Source organism: Alligator sinensis, unplaced genomic scaffold (assembly GCF_000455745.1).
Source record: "Alligator sinensis unplaced genomic scaffold, ASM45574v1 scaffold309_2, whole genome shotgun sequence".
NCBI classification, from domain to species: Eukaryota; Metazoa; Chordata; order Crocodylia; family Alligatoridae; genus Alligator; species Alligator sinensis.
The window spans coordinates 172,264-189,485 of NW_005842231.1; the positions used below are offsets into that span (position 1 = coordinate 172,264).

Sequence of the window (17,222 nt, forward strand, 5' to 3'; positions counted from 1 at the left end):
CGCGCGACAGCAACCGGGGGGGGGGGGGGGGGGGAGCGGAGAACAGGAAGGTAGAGAAGGGCAGCTGTAGCAGATGTAGGGGGAAGTGGCAGGGACCAGGCGGGCAGAAGGGTCCTGCGCTGGTGTCCTGGAGGCAGGAGTACTGAGCCTGGACTAGCAGGAGTGCTGATAGGGGCTCCGCCAGCCACAGGCCCTAAGTGCCCTGAGCCGGTGGCAAGGACTGTGAACACCTACATCCCCCATGTACACCCTACACCCAAGCCACCCTCTCCCTCTACACATGCCACTACCCCCCCAGCCAACCTCTCCTCACACACTCATAGCCCGCCACAAACCTGATACCCACCCACACCCCACATATCCACACACAGCCCCACATGCTCCCCTACCCCACATCCACACACCCCTAAACTCCATACACACCCACACCTATCCACCCCCCAACAAAGCCCCCTCACACACCCTCCTCCACACTCCACATACACACATACCCACAACCCCCCACAAACCTATACCCACCCACCCATACCCCACACACTGCCCCCACAATATACAAGAGTAAGACTTAATTTTAAGCTATTATACAATCACCTCTATGTACACTACACAAACACAAGTAAATCAGGACGAAAATATTTTTTGAAATCAACTTAATGAATGTTGTAGTAGATGTTTGATTTTTAGAATATAATTTGGTATTTTTCTGCTTCCGAGATGGCAAACCCCCTTGCCAAAAGGAGTACTTCTGGGGGCAAGGTGAGGGACTTCTGGTGGCAAAGGTCAGCAGTTAGGGGGCAGGACTTCTGGTCCCAAGTTGGCAACCAGAGGGTGGGCACCTGTCAAGGAGTGAGGCTATCCATGCGGCCCTTGACAGTTTGCCAGAATTTGGTAAGTGGACCTCCAGCCAAAATAATTGCCTGTGCCTGTGATACAGGCACCAGTAGAAAGATAAGTATATGCAGGAGGTATCCTCAGGTAGCCCTACAGAAACAGCTCACCAAGTTTTTCTAGTTTTAATAATTGAAAATGATGTTTATTATGAGAACCCAACAGTTTGTGACAAGATGTTCTCTCACTCTGAAGCACATGTGTGGAGAGCTGTGGGCTCAAGGTAATCTCCCACAGGCAAAAATAATTAAGAAATGTTAAGAGTTCCATGTTGCCAAAGTCCAGCAGAGGGAGTCTGAACTAAAAATAAAGTTCCATTTTAAGCCACCTCCATTTCTGTGTGTTGGTTAAGTCTAACTCAGAAGTTTAGTTCACACTAATGGATGCTCTGTTATGAAAATACAAGTTTATAATCAAAGAGCCATTTCAACAAAGCATAGCAATGCAAGTGAACGATCCCACAATAATCTAAAAAACAACAGAAACGTTAAACTGCAAGTCTTGTGCCTTCATAATTTTTACTAAATATTTTTACCGAGAAATAGCATCTGCCTTGAAGCCACTTATAGCATCACATATTAACTTTCACACACAAAACTCTTTATTTATTTATCAACCTTTCAAGATGTTATGTTAACCTATTACTTTTTTTTTGCAAATTTGAAATATTTCTCAATCAAGGTTTTTTTTATAACTTTGAATGTGGATATGAAAATCTTTAAGCACAACACAAACTTGTCAAAAATCATCATTCCAAGTAATCTCTTTAGCGTCTTTCATAACTACAGTGGAATTTTTGTGCTGATCTGAGCCAAATTTCTGTTTATGATTTCTGTGCCAATCCACTTAATGCCAAGAACAATGTGTTTGTTTTACTAAACGCATTAGTAGACTTCTATGGATTTCCATTTTTGCGCTAGATATTTGAAAACAAAATGTCTGGGATATTTTCTTAGTCTAACCAACACTCAGAAATCTTTATCAAACTTTTTTCTTTCATCATTGCTCAGTCATCACACAAGCCATCTGCATAAATAAAGATGTAAGCATCTGTTGTACAGCAAATGGTCTCAGGGGCAGATGTTTTTATCCCTGCATTCATGTCACTGGGCTTGGATACATTATTTGAACAGATGTACACAATCTGAAAGTGTTGTGTCCCACAGTGAAACGTCTCCAACTGCTTTCTATCAAAGTACATAAATGCTATTTGCACCTGCATTTATGTTAATGATATAAAGGCAGCAGGGGTTCTGACAAAGTGAGATTTGATGCTATGAAGAACATTTACATGGTTAATTGAAGTTTGAGAGCTTCTAGCTCCAAACGACCCTACTGACATTGATACATACTGAACTAAAATACGTGATTGATTTTTTTTAACATGCTGTTGATTAAAGTAAATATACCCAAGCAGCAAATCTTTGTTTCTAGTTTGCCATTCATAAGATTTTTTTCAATTGTGTACTCCTGAAATGTTAGCAAATATTTTAAAATACACCATTAGATTTTGCCAGTTTCATTTTATAAGTCCAGCTCATTTTAGCTTTGCCTTGAGGACAAGTGTTATAAAACTGACAGTGTTTCCATTCTGAAGCAATAAGAGCTCTCCAAACAGCTGATAATCCACAATGATATTTTGCATGTCCTATAGCAAACTTGAAAAATCTAAGTTTCCAGAACGAAGGGAACAAAATACCAACTAGAAATGTCAGCTTTCAAGTGAAATTCTGCATGTAACATTAGATCATAAAACGCAATTATGATTCACCAGGTTACTAACAAATGACATTTTTGTAAAGCTTTCCAAATTCTAGAGGAAAATATTCAATCCACAAAATTTACATATTTATCAGGAAGGGAATTCCTTTGTCATTGGAGCAATAATCCCTTTGAAAACTTCAGCTCATGAAGTACTGTTTCCCTCAGTAATGATAAATATGTAGGCTGACCAGGATACATGTGCCCTGCAGGAGTACATATCAAATTACAATAGAGCTCCGGCTATTATATCACAAATAGTAGGACTAAAGGGCTTGGGTTGTCAATCAAAGAACTTGTGTGAACAGTAACTGCTATGACTTTCTGTAGTTGGTTAAAAAATAATGGGTACTTTCAAAAAGTAGATTTATAGGCTGATAAAACAATAGTACTTTGTGTGTAATTGACCCCTCCATTATAATTTATTTTCACACCACTTATTCATAAGAACTATGTCAGCTTATCATTGGACATAAATCATAATGAACTGTTAATGCACTCTGAATTTTCATAGTGCCAATACATGTTTAGGAAAAAAAGTCCAATTTTTTATTCAAAAGGACTAAATACTGTTTATGGCAAAAGAATACAACATCTTAAACCAGGAATACTATTTTTTAGATTATATAGTTTCACCCTGATAATTCTAGACAGGATCCTGTTAGACATTTCCACTATAACTCCAGTTTTCCAGGTTTATAATTTGGCTGTCATATTCCCTGTCGGCTGAAAACTGGCCCATATAACATAAACCTGGAATGGACATTCTAAAAACCACTTCTAAAAATCTGATTCAATTGTCTTCAAGTTAAGAAACTAATATCACCAATTTAAGCTTTTTCTTTTCTATTTCCTCAAAAATGGTGAAAGAACATCTTGTACTTGAAAGCTTGTCTAAATCTATGTCAACAATGAAATCCTTGCCGCTTTAACATTAAAGACAAACAGTTAATTTGTCCACAAGATGGCCAAATCCTTTTAATTTAGAATGAAAATAAAATAATGATTTTTAAAGTTAGGACCAAGGGCAAATTAATTTATAAAATATTAAGCATATCACCAAAGGAATAATCGTTCAACAGGCCAAGAATCTGCTAACTATAAGGCATTTACAAGATATACCACAATAATTCTTTTAGCTCTTTCATAGCATTGTATAAAATATCCATATGTGAAAAATGGCAAAAATGCATTTAAACACGTCTTTTAGTTAAACAGTAGGATTTTGTTTCTAAATTTGGACAAATACTGCATTTTTAATTGATAGTCTGAAATGATCTATATCTCATCCATGGTGCATGTTCTCAGTTTTTAAGACTACTGTTAACACAAATAGCATTCAAGTCATTTAAGTCTGTGTTCTGACAGACTGACATAGCAATGGAATTAAAGTTAAGACTGAAAGTCCAATCAAAATTCACAGCGTTGTGAACATGCATTACAGCACACATACATGTATATACTAGTATTGGGAGAAAAGAACACCCACAGTTTAACTCTATTTAAATGCTAATTTACAGGAAAAGACAGCTGAATGCCCCCTGATACTGAATGCCCTTCAACAGGAACAAGAGACACATAAGGTACTATCTCATCACCCGTTTAACATTTTGTCTGTATTGTAATGGGAAAATTACACTGATTACTGGTGGAGTAAAACAGTCTCAAAATTCTGTTTCCAAATTCCACTATAATTTTAGGTGAAAATTAAATTAAACTTCATAATCTTCAAATTTATTAAAAAGGACTGGAATTATATTACAGTAACAGAAAACTGCTGAATGAGTTAGACACAAATTACATTAGTTTCCACCTTCAATTGCAGATGGTGAATATAAATAAATAACAATCCTTCTCACAGCAAAAACTCTAAAGTGCTCTAACTACACTACTATCATGATTGTGTCACTCAGCCAGTTTTACTTTATTAACAAAGTGAATATAGAATAAGTTGGATACGAGCTCCATAGAGAATAATTTAATTTCTATTACTATTCTACTACATTCCAAAAGACAAAACTGTAGTTTTGTCTAAAATGCATTGAATTCATACCATACCTCCAGAAACCGTTAAAGGATTCTGCATCATGTTCTTTGACAGTTACAGCAACATTCCTGCAGAAGAGAAACAAATGCAGATCTTTCAATTTTTTGATGTCTTAAGTTTCAAAAATAAAGTTTATAATTCAATAAATACAATTTTGAACAGATTTATAAGTCATTGATTCTGAGGTAGGAGGAAAACTTTTCTATCCTTTCTAATTAGAAATACAAGGGTCAACAGATGTGGTCAGGACTATTTAGTCCTCAATGTACAAATCAAATTATTTGTTCATGTCATTCATAACTGCTGTATGAGTTGTCTGATAAAATAATGAACTTTCAAATGACAGTTTTGACAACCTGAGCTCTCAAAATATTTTATAAACATTGCAGAAACTAGCCAGCAAGTTGCCACTTCAAGCACAGCTACATGTAATGTGTATGAGGCTGTCACTGTATTTTAGAAGACACCATAAAAAAATCTCTAATCATTTTGACCTGATTTTTTTCATCAGTAATTTTGTAAAAAGTGCAAGCAGAAAGAAATCTAACCACTAAGAAATTACATAAAAAGTAACTAAACAAGACAAGTACTATTATAGGTCATAATCACAGAAAATTAAGGTTGGAAGGAACCTGAGGAGGTCATCTAGTCCAACCACCTGCTCAAAGCAGGACCATCCCTCAACTAGATCACCCCACCCAAGGCTTTGTGTACCTAGATCTTAAAAACCTCCAAGGATGTATACCATCATCTGTGTTAAGAGCCTAATTTAAAACCCAATGCAGCTGATGAAAGACTTTCCAGTGACTGCAATGAACATTATGTCTAGCTCTAAAAAAACAATATCATGACTTGTAGGTTATCGTGCATTTTCTAAATAATTTTAAATAGACAGATTTCTAGTTTAACTTTTAATTTAAAAGGCCCAATAACAACACTGGAAGGTAAAAGTACTTTGCATACAGTTTCACAATTATAGCAGTAGTGAAAAGTACTTTAAATTTCCCAGCCAGCACACTTAAATCCCGATATGACAAAGCCACCTTTAAAAGTGAGAGTTCAGTTGCTACATCCCATTTAGTTACTGACTTCTCCGAAAATATTTTCAAAGAAGTGCCAAATGTAAAATGATGCTCAAGTTGTTTACATTATATACACAGAGAAAAGACACTAAAAGGTTGCTGAACAGTAATCAGACCATATTGTTGGCTTCAGTCCTAATTTTTGTATGACTGCTCAAGTTTTTGATATGGCTATCCTGCAAAGTTTTCCAACACACTCAGTGTCATGAAATTGTGACACTACAAATATAGTGTCAACATGCCTACATATAAAAATTACAATCAAATTATGATGTCACAAAAATAAACTTTTTACAGTGTTGGAATTCTACTTGGATGGCAGTAACTTTGGGTCATCAATATGTTGTATCTTATGGTAGAGGTTAAAAGCATAAAGGCTCTGAATCTCATTACCATACTAAACCTCTGACGTATCCAACCCCCTAAAACTCTAATACACTCAACACCATCACGCTAATCAATTAAAAACACATTCAACATTTAATTTTATTTTCAAAATAAACTTGTAACGTGTAAATCAATGCACACACACTACTGAGCTAGCATGCATGTTCTTAAGTTTAATTATTTTCTCAACAAGTTTTACAGTTCATCTTTAGTAAAATATGAATGCATTGCCACTGTAAATACTGGGGAGCAATTGTAAAGTAAAACAGGACCAAACAATATAATAAATCTTAGAAGATACTAAGAATTAGGAATTTTTGTTACTTCAGTCATAAGTGTTATTTACTTTTCTTGCCAGGTCTTTTATGAATGACTTATAAACATCATAACACAAGAACTTATGTACACTGAGTAAGTGTGGCAAAAGGTGCTCCTAAATATTTCATATCAAATCAAATAAAAGTCTATAAAACTTATAGCCTGGACATTACACATTTATACTTGTGGGGGTAGGAGGGCCAGAAAGAGTAGACAGACAACAATATAACTTATTAGTATCTGGTGTGGAAGCACCCCAAGAAATCAGGGGTAAACCTATACTCATATAATTTATCCTGGAGGAAGTGTCATATGTTTCTTCTATCCCAGGGCAGCTGTTTGTGCAATTCATACATTGGCTCCTACACTATTGACTACTGAAGTAAGATAACTGTGCCCACAGCAGCAATTACCCCAGCAGGCCTAGTCAACTGTTTGCCTGGACAGCAGTATAACTTGCATCCATATGCAAAACTAATGTACGTTACACTGAATTTAACCTGCTGTGCATCCCAATCCTTTCTTACTGATATTTACCAGTTCTTTGCACCAGCTGATATTTATATAGATTAATTTTGTTAAATTTAGATTAAAGTGATTATAGATTACATTTTTTCAGATTCTCCTTCCTCACAAGAGGGCAATACTGGATTTACAAGAGGGATTTTTGGCCTCTAAATAGATAAAACTCTGATGGTAATAGTCTTTTCTATGGTAATGGATAATCTACAGTTAAATTCCAATTAAGCTTAATTTCACCAGGAGCACTTTAATTATTTATAGATGTCTGACACTGTTGACTTATAAGGTCAAACCACAGCCTTCTACAGGTTGTATTTTTAGCAGTTTGACTCCTTTTCCTGACTCTCGTATTCCTTTCTGAATACTTCAAATGTACAGAGATGTCTAGCCATTATTTGCCCTTTGGTTTGTGAGCAGCACACATCCTGCCTGTGAGAATCTTCTCAAGTAGTCTTAAATTTAACTGTACCAAGATTCATAGCCAACAAGTCATTACCAAAATACAAATTGCAAAAATTTAAGTTGACCTTAATTTATAAAGTTTAACTGCAAATTTTAAAAATCATTTCCTATGTTTATCAGACTATGCTGACAAATATTTACTGACAGTTGGTTTAAACTTATTTACTGATTCAGCCTAATTTTTTTTCTTGTTAAATCTTAATATCGGGTATATTATACATAGCTTTATGTTAATTTCCTCTCCAACCACATGGCTGTAATCAGAGTAGGTTTTCTTGCTATTACACCTGTGCAGAGGTGGGATTCTTGTTATCTAACAGTTACCCAAATCAGACTTGTTACCCAACAACTACTGTCATTCTTCAAAATGATATTCATAGCATGGATCTCAGTGTCTACATTGATGGGTCTCATGTTACCTGAAGATTCTGAAAGCAGGGAAAAAGACAGGTCATGGGCTCCAAATGAGCATCCTTACTCTGAAAAGCCACAGGTACTGTAGAGTGAGTAATTATTCTTTCTCCAAGTGCAGGTCAGTATGGACTTCACTGCAGGTGACTGGTAAAAGCAACATCTTTCTTGAATGGTAGGATGAGGAGTATAGCACTGCTATAGCACTGTGACTATAGCACTGCTCTCCTGAACTTGGCACCCGACTGCATTCTAAACACAATGTTTGCTGAAAGTCAGCAAGGATTATTATATGTGGTCACCTTGTATACTTCACGGTGTGGACAGATGTAACAATTAAAACATTTCAAAGACCTTTGAAATGTTTCAATGCCAGCTAACAGATGTACATGCCCCTTGAAATGCTCTAGACGGTGCTGAAACACTCCAAAATAGCACCTCTCAAAATGAAGTACTACTCTGGAGTGTTTCACTTTTGGTTACCCACAGAATGCCCCCGAGTGCACAGGGACCACATGTAAGAGCTGGGGTTGGAACCCAGTTCTTCCCCACCCTCCTTCCCCACTCGGGATGTCGGCGCCAGGCCCTCCAGCCCCGATTCCCACTACTAAGGGGGAAGAGCAGGGGGAGAAGACAGAAGTTCTAGGGATCTGGGAGCCCCCTGCTGCACCTCCACTCCAGCTTCCCTCTCCTCTCCAGCTTTCTGCTCTTCTCTTCCCTTTACCTTTTGTCCCAGTGAGGGAAAAAGAGGAGAGACTGAGAGCAGAGCTCCAGGCTGCTGCAGCCTGCTCTAGTGGTCACTGGCTGACACCAGGGGAGGCTACAGAGTTTTGAACGCTGACACCAGGGGAGGATACAGAGTTTTGAAATGTTCTAGCCCAGAATGGCACAGGGCTATGTCTTGCCTCAAACATTTCCTTTCTGAAGCCTTTTCCAACATTTCAGTTAAGTCTGTCCACGTGCTCAGAAATGGTCAGCCTTCTGAAGCAGGCAGGGAAAGTCATTTGAGCTTTAGTGGAGTGAGCTTCTACATTCAGACGGAGAGGTAGACAAGCCAACTAGTAACACAGCGAGACTAAACATTATTCATTTAGGGCTTAAAACAGATAGGGTGTTTCAACAGTATTCAATGATGTCAGTAAAAGATGCTTCAATATAGCTATTAAATCTGTCCATGCCTATATCCGTATAAATGGTGTAACTTTAAGCCTGTTCAAATCCTATCCTCCTTCTAAAATGGTTTAAAGTTATGTCTATTCACAGCTCTAGGTATTCTTTGCCTGGTCCTTGCAAAGGCCAGGAATAACTCAAGACACAGTTAATTGTCTGCCTGTCAATACTGTTAAGTAAGGCTACAGAAACATTCAACATATATAACTTTTCTTTCTAAATATAGTGTGGGGCTTCAGGAAGAAAGGAGACAAGTTAACTGATTAAGTCTGATAACACTCTGACTACTCTGGGGATGAACTCAGGGCAATGCTTCAGTATCATTCTGTCCCTATGAAATGCTGTGTGAGAAAGGTAAGCTGTAAGTGCTTAGAGCTGGCTCATTCTCCTCACCTACGTGAAAGCAAATAGGAACAGCATCTCCAAAGCGAGAAGATGTAAGGAGCATTCTGAAAGAGATATCCTATGACTCCCAAGAAAACAAGTTTCTAACTAGAAACTAAGTATATAACAAAGTCTATAGAAACAGGTCTATAAGAAAATCAAGGCCAAGAGGCAAGAGACCATACTGCATGACTGCAAAGATGAAGGACACACCACAATCACTATGAGGTAGGCATTGACAGCCCAAGTAGTCAGCACAAGGTACTATAATCTACAGAGTCCAGGCTGCACTAAGCCAACCATACCAAGAATCTCTTTTATTTTTATTAATCTCATATTTTCTTTTGTACAACTTGTACCTTTTCCCAAAATATCGGTTGCTGGAAATTGAGGTATACATAATAACTGAGGAAAAACAGTAATGGCAGTTGTTGCTACTCAATTACTTCTACTTATCAGCATTTCCAAAGAAAGATCTTTTTTTCTTCCTTCTGCCTTTCAAAAACAAGACGCATATCTTATTCTGGGGCATGCTATATACAAAAAATATAGTTATTTTCTGTATTTATTAGGATCTCTCACACTGACTGGAACGGTCCCTGTTGTACTCTACCAATCAACACCTAGCTGATCAGATAAACAATACATAGGGCCCTAACAAATTAATGGCGGAAGTGGGCTGTACGGCAGCTCCTTTAATTTTGCAGGTTCCTCAGTGCACCCCTCCCCCCCCGGCCAATTGGTCAAGGGGCCCTTCCATTTGCTCCTGATTGGCAGGGAGGTGAAAACTTCGGTTTTAAAGATGGTGCCATTTTTGCCTCCCCGCTGGTCAGCAGCGAGGCCACCAGGGCCCCTCAGCCAATCAGCAATGGCAGGGGGGCACACAGGGGAACCTGCAAGATTTAAGGAGCTGCCATGCAACCCACTTCTGCCAGGAATTTGGTAGGGCCCTAACAATTCATGAGGGGATATGAAATCAGGGCTGGAAAGGTGGCTAAAATAGCATCCGCAACAAGTCAGTAAATCAAAAACATCTTGGCCAGTAAGCAGTTATTAGAATAACCATGGCTCCATCTTGTTTGATTTTGGAAACCACCAAAGAAATTAGGAGAATCGACATACAGGAGTATATGACATCTTTATTACAGCCTGAATATATTCTGGGTGATCAAAGTCATGAGTGATCATGTACATGGAGCAACTACCATATTTTGGGTGATCACATACAGACCCATGACCAAACAGGACATGACACTTTTACTGAATTTCTGCATTTACAAAGTCCAAGTTCTCTACAGTCTGGTACGTATGATTCTGGCAAATCTACAGATGTCAACACCACTGTTTCATCTGGCAACTGGGTCTGTTGCTGTCCTTTCAGCATCACCCAATCCTAAATGCCAACATTGGCCTCTGAATTGTATATCTCAGCTACCTAAACTGTTTATCTTTCTCTTCTATACAGAAGGGGGAGCCAATCTCATACAGCTGGTTTACTATGGAATTACTCACTCAGTCTCAGTTTCCTTCCAGGTCTTCCAATACTACTTACAGGCCAGGGTACTTAGATCCCAATAGGAAGAGCATTTAAATTACTCAGTCTTTAAATAATAGGTCTTTCAGACTCAACCCTCTACCTTGGGACTTTTAATTCATCCCTTTTTCTGCAACTTCAAGCTGCTGGTTTCCCTCTAGTATCCTCCGAGCCAGAGATCTCTGGCAATCCTGCTACCACCCCTAGCATACCTTTCCCACAGCTGTCTTCTGGCCAGGTCCTGGGAATTGCATCTCTTTCCTTCAGCTCAGCTTCTTTGAGTTATGAGGTGTCCTCTCCTGCAAAGCTTCTCTCCGGGTTGTCTACCCTTTTTCCCTCTTTGGTACCAATCACAGAAGTCAGTAGGGAAATCACTAACTTTCCTGCCAGGATCAGTAAAGGATCTGTGTTTATGACAGATATAAAGAACTCAGAGGGTTGTTTTTTTTCCTTGGGAGGAGTCCTGCCTCACTGTGGAGTGATCCCATATTGTGCTTGGAGCTATATTTGTGCTTCATCTCGCCTTGCCTTTCAGAATTACTCTGAAGTGTTGGGAGTGTAAGGACCAAATATCTCAGGGTTAGTGCCAGACATAACTGCTGCTGTTGCCTCAAAATGCCTAAAATTAGAAAAGTTACTAAGACAGCTATTCCAGAATAATTCCTTGTGTGGAAACTCTTCGTCTAAATATTGACTGGTTCTGCTTTAGCCAGAATGCTTGAGGTACTAAGTCAAACATGTTATAAAATGTTAAATGTATTACATTTACATAGTTACCATCATCAACTCTTCTTGTAATCTTATGAAAAAATGAAATTATGGCTTGTTTGACAAGACCTATTTTCCATAAAACCATGTTAACTGGCCTTAGTTACATTCTTAGCCTTTAATGCTTCCATAATTGAACCCTACATTGGCTTTCCCGTTCTTTTGCTCACAATTTATTACAGGCTGACCACTTTATAATAATGTGTCATACCACTTGTCTTTTTAAATATAGGCATAACATTAACAACATTTCCAGTGTTCTGTAACTTCCTCTACAATTCAAGATTTATTTTAAAATATCAGCACACAAGATAGATTATCTCAGCCAACAATTTCAGGATGCTGAAATATACTATATTTATTCACATACAACGTGTACCTTTCCCCCTAAAATCAGTTCCCGAAAATAGCAGTGCATGTCTTAAGCAGGGAAGCTGACTTTCTGCTTGAAGCAGAAGCAGCCTGCTTTGATTCCTGCATGCAGCAGCAGTGGTAGTTCTATGGAGCCATAACTACAAAAATCCTTTTTTACTTTATCTTGAATTCCCAAAAAGCAAGGTGCTTCTCTTATTTGGGGATGTGTGGTATGTAGTTATACCAGCTTCCTGGTTTACAATTGTTTACCACTAGTAAGAATGTTAAACAATCTGTTTAATATTCTGCCTAGATACTGATGGGCAGGAAAATATTCACACGGTGCTCTATATTAATCTACTTTCCAAATACACAACAAAAAAAATTGATTTTTTTTGCCTTTTCTGCATCATAATTAACAATTTTATCCTCTCTACCTAGGACCCATTTCATTTCTAGGGCTTTAATAAGACTACATAGTCATGATTTTATTAGCTCCACTATTAAAAAATAATATGCAACACTGAAATAAAAGGATCAAGATCTGGACCTCAGGATGGTTCCTGTAAAGGCAGATTATTACTTGGTAAAAAAGAAGAACGAAATCTAACGTCAGAAGTTCAACCAGGCTGAAGAGATAGCTGTCTTTGACAGGACTCTACTGAAAGAAAAATTCACATCAGTGTCACAGAACATAGCTTATCAAGGGCTGTCACTTTGTAGTTGTGAAAAGTGAAATTGACAAATTGATTTCATTACTGAAAAGGACAAAACTAGATTAAATAAATTGAAAAAATCACAAACTACATCATAAATTGGACTTTAAGAAACAGTAGCTCCAAAGGAGAAGAGCGTACACATGTAGTAATTTAAAAGATAATTTAATGGAAAAATACCAGTGATTTTTGTCTAAGTATGAAATGTATGCCTTGATAGACATTCTAGCATCTAACTATTCAGTGAACCCAATTAACCTAATTTTTGCTTGTCCATACTAAGTGGTTTATTTTAGATGTTACACTATTTCATAAAATCCTTTAGGGTACTACACAGAAAACTATAAACAGGCTGTAAAGGTTATGACATTAATTTTGCTGTCATTCTCATGCCTTAAGTAGGCATCAAAACTAAAATCTTGTCCTCTGGGAAAGAAGAAGAATATGAAACTAATTATAGTACTTATTATTGTAATACTATTAAATTAAACCACTATGACCCTAACTGAATTTATTTTTTCTGTCTTTTGTTAACAGAACAAAGCTTTTCAAATAAGATGATTGTACCTTCTAATGCAGAGAACATAAGTTCAGACAACTAAAAGGAAGTAGTTAATCAAATCTTGTGATTTCACTTACATTAAGCTTAATTACAAAGTTTAATTAAAACTAGGCATATAAAAATATTATTTTAACTAATGTATTTATTACATAATTTCACTTTAGAGGTACAAAATTAAAATAAAAACTGAAGACTGCTATAGTTTAGAAAACAAGTTAGAAAACGTGGCTATATGATTATATGCTCTATAGCCACTCAGACATTCTTTTATACTTTAAAAAGTAATTTTACTTCTTTGTTTTCTTTGTAGGCACTGCACACTCTCAGAGCACACAGTGGAACTATATCACAAAACTCTCTGTGCTCATTGAAAGAAAAAAAATAGCCATATTTGTCCCAATATTCAACCTCCCGATATACCAAATTCTTTCACAGGTTTGCAAAGTTTCAAAACAAAGTAAAGAGGTAATTACTAGAGGTGTGCTGAACCCTTAGTCCACAGGCCAGATACGACCTGCGGCCCTGTGTCATTCGGCTTGTGGGGCTCTCCACGGATCAGGAAAATTGACAGTGGGGGGCCACTCCCTTGCTACCAAATTTGCAGATGCATGGGAAGCCCTGGGCCCTGAATGCTAGAAAAGGCACAGAATCCCAGATGCAGGGCTGGATGAGGGCAGCACTGGACCCCAGAGCCCCAATCCCAGTATCTGGGGCCCCTGGAACCCAATATTAGCAGGTGGTTTGCACTGCCATGCCCTCAGGGTCCAATCCCAATGCACAGGGCACTGGAGGGAGCAGTGCTGGGCCCCAGCCCAATCCTGGCACATGGAAAGGAGGAGGGGGGGGAGGGGGTACGCTGAGCCCCAGGGCTCTACCTGGCTGATGGTCTGGCCCCACACCATTCTTCTGGCTCATGGGGCCAAAAGGTTGAGCACCACTGAATAACTACCACTGCCTAATACCTTCTGAATCCAAACTGGCATCCTTTTTGTGATTGTCTTCTTATGTTTCATCTTGCTTCTATTTGCATATGGTTTTGAATAGATGAGTATTAGCTGTACACAAGAGCCTAAAGTTATATGTCTATAGAATGAATACATTTTGGACAGAGTTCTTTAGACTCCCCCACATTATTACAGATTCATGATTCATACGGATCGCTTGTTGAAGCCAAGTGCAGCTCTTTTTCTCCCATGCAGAGGAAATCCAGAAGGCAGATGGAAATGATATGGAATTAAGTGGTGGCAAGCTATCATTGGCAAAAGAGAGGATTCTTCCAGGTGGCCACTGAAAGTCAATGCCAGATGAAAAGCAGGGCAGGGAATAATGGCAAAGAAATTTCTATTGCTAGAGAATGCCAATGGGTTTCTTTTTGGACATGAAACCTAATTCCTGTCTTTTAAATGGCAAACTATAAATGAAAAATAAAGTAACTTAACTGCCAATTTATAAACAGTGCATTGGTAAAAATCCATTTTTATATAAAAAGAGGAAATCTAGAGACAACAAGTATAGGTGTGAGATAGAGAAAGAGACATTTTTGGAGTATTTTGCTTTCTTTCTCGTATTTTTTGCACATAACTGCAGATCACATTCAATTTTGTGACCAATCTGATACAAATTAAGAATGGCACAATGGCCTCTAACTTATGATGGCTGCTTTTCCAGAAACTCTTAGAAAACTTTAAGAATGATCTTGGAATGAGTTGCAGAATTATTTCTGTCCTTTGATCCAATACACAGATCCCATGGAAATTAGGGGAGACCCACAAGTATTTAAAGGCAGAATTTGGCTGGCAGTGAAAGATCATAAAACTGAGCTTATGCAGCATGACAAAAATACCAAGAGGGGAGAAAATGACATACCTAAAGGACTGTCTGAGGTGACAAAACAAAGCATTTGCTCAAAAAAGTACATTTGCCAAAACCCTGTAGTGCTTGGGTACTTTATAAATTAAGCACCAAGGCACCGTGCCAAATTATTTAAAAAAAGGAGAGAGAGAGAGAGAGAAAAGAAAAAAAAGATAACGAACAGTTGATTTACATCTGTGAAAATGCTGTGTTTTAACTTTATAAATAATTCATTTTCATTAAAATCTATCCATTTTAAATGGTATTAAATTGTTAGAATTTCATCCTAGACTGACTGAAAAGATAGACTTAACATGCGAGACACCAGAAATTATACATGCCCTAGGCTTCCAAACCAAGGCAAGTTATTCAGTGAGAAATCTGTCTCGGTTTCAGAATTATTTTGGCCAGTCACCAGGTATCTTCTTTAGAAAGGTAAGTGTGCGGGCCGGGAACGATCCGAGGCCCTTTTTTTGCGCCGCGGGCTGTGGCCAGCAGCCCGGACATGCCGGGTCAGGGAAGGCAGGCGGCGCGCTAGAATTAGGCATGGACGCTTAATGGTTGCTTAAGATTGTTTACTTACACCGAAGATGGTCGCGGTATAGGCTAGAACGTTTCCAGGAATACTTCGCTTAAATCCTAGTTTAAGGACTCGGACAGAACTCTGGATTCACTCACACGAAGTTGTCGAGGCTCCGTGGAACTTTTGCGCGCAGGGAAGGGTACGTCGAGGGATCGTTCGGCGACAGGAAGAAGAATTGATAGGTGATCAGTCTATCGATCAGCTTAGCCGCAAGTCAAATCTCCTTAGAGGCACTTCGCAGCGTGCTCAAAGTTCTCCGACTTGGGCGGAAACCACTCAAGCCTCTTATATGGCTAGCAAGCCAATCGCTAGGCGCCACGTAGGAATAATTTAGAACTGACCAATAGTGGGGCACGAATTTAAATACAAATGGCAGGAACTCCTTGCAACGTGCATTTCTGTGCTGCAACGAAGAAATGCACCCTGCAAAGAAAGCTACAAACGGCGGGAAAATAATTCAGCAGTGCCGAAGCACACACCAAAAAAAAAAAATCACACCCTTGGGTTGTGACAGTAAGGAGAGAGAAGCTTCATAGAGTCATAGAGAAGTAGGGCTAGAAAGAACCTCCAGAGGTCATGTAGTCTAACCCCCTGCTTGAAGCAGGATCATCCCTATCCAAACCATCCCATACAATCATAATCTAATTAATTTTTAACTCACTTCTCATACTGCAGAATCACCTCAATCTTAAATAGGTATTATGTTACTCTAGACTATTTTCAAATTTTCAGTCATTTCATCATTGAGCTGGAATATAATGACATATTCCCTTAACTTTAAGCATCTCATGCGCTGACTGCTATTCTGAGAATCCTGGACAGGAATTTCACACGTTTCACTCAAATGTGATCCCTCCACTCTAGCATGCCTACATTTATCTGCTAGAATGGAATTTTGCCTACGTCTCTGATTATATACTACTTTCAATGCTACTTGGTTAACAATGAAAACTTACAGGATAGCCTAGCGAATGCAGAGGGTGCATGTTTAGCAACTACATCATAGATTCATAGATGCTAGGGTCGGAAGGGACCTCAATAGATCGAGTCCGACCCCCTGCATAGGCAGGAGGGTAGGGGAGAGCACCACCTCCCTTGGGAGCCCGTTCCAGACCTTGGCCACTCTAACTGTGAAGAAGTTCTTCCTAATGTCTAGTCTAAATCTGCTCTCTGCTAGCTTGTGGCCATTATTTCTTGTAACCCCCGGGGACGTCTTGGTGAATAAAACCTCACCAATTCCCTTCTGTGCCCCGTGATGAACTTATAGGCAGCCACAAGGTCGCCTCTCAACCTTCTCTTGCGGAGGCTGAAGAGGTCCAGGTGCCCCAGTCTCTCCTCATAGGGCTTGGCCTGCAAGCCCTTAACCATACGAGTGGCCCTTCTCTGGACCCTCTCCAGGTTATCCACATCCCTCTTGAAGTG

The 17,222-nt window shown here is 38.8% G+C and overlaps 1 protein-coding gene across 3 annotated transcripts in view; it reads right to left on the reverse strand.

Annotated features, from left to right (window-relative positions):
• The window catches only part of ZNF438 (zinc finger protein 438), a 155,102-nt gene that overhangs the window by 68,065 nt on the left and 69,815 nt on the right, over window positions 1-17,222 (reverse strand). For 2 of the 3 annotated variants that reach the window (XM_025208493.1, XM_006027295.3), the window contains one exon: window positions 4,708-4,764. The exons of the other annotated variant lie outside the window; for it this stretch is intronic. In XM_025208493.1, the coding sequence (XP_025064278.1) occupies window positions 4,708-4,738 (31 nt within the window). In that variant the 5' untranslated portion in view covers window positions 4,739-4,764. The remainder of the gene's footprint in view (window positions 1-4,707; window positions 4,765-17,222) is intronic. 3 annotated transcript variants of the gene reach the window in all.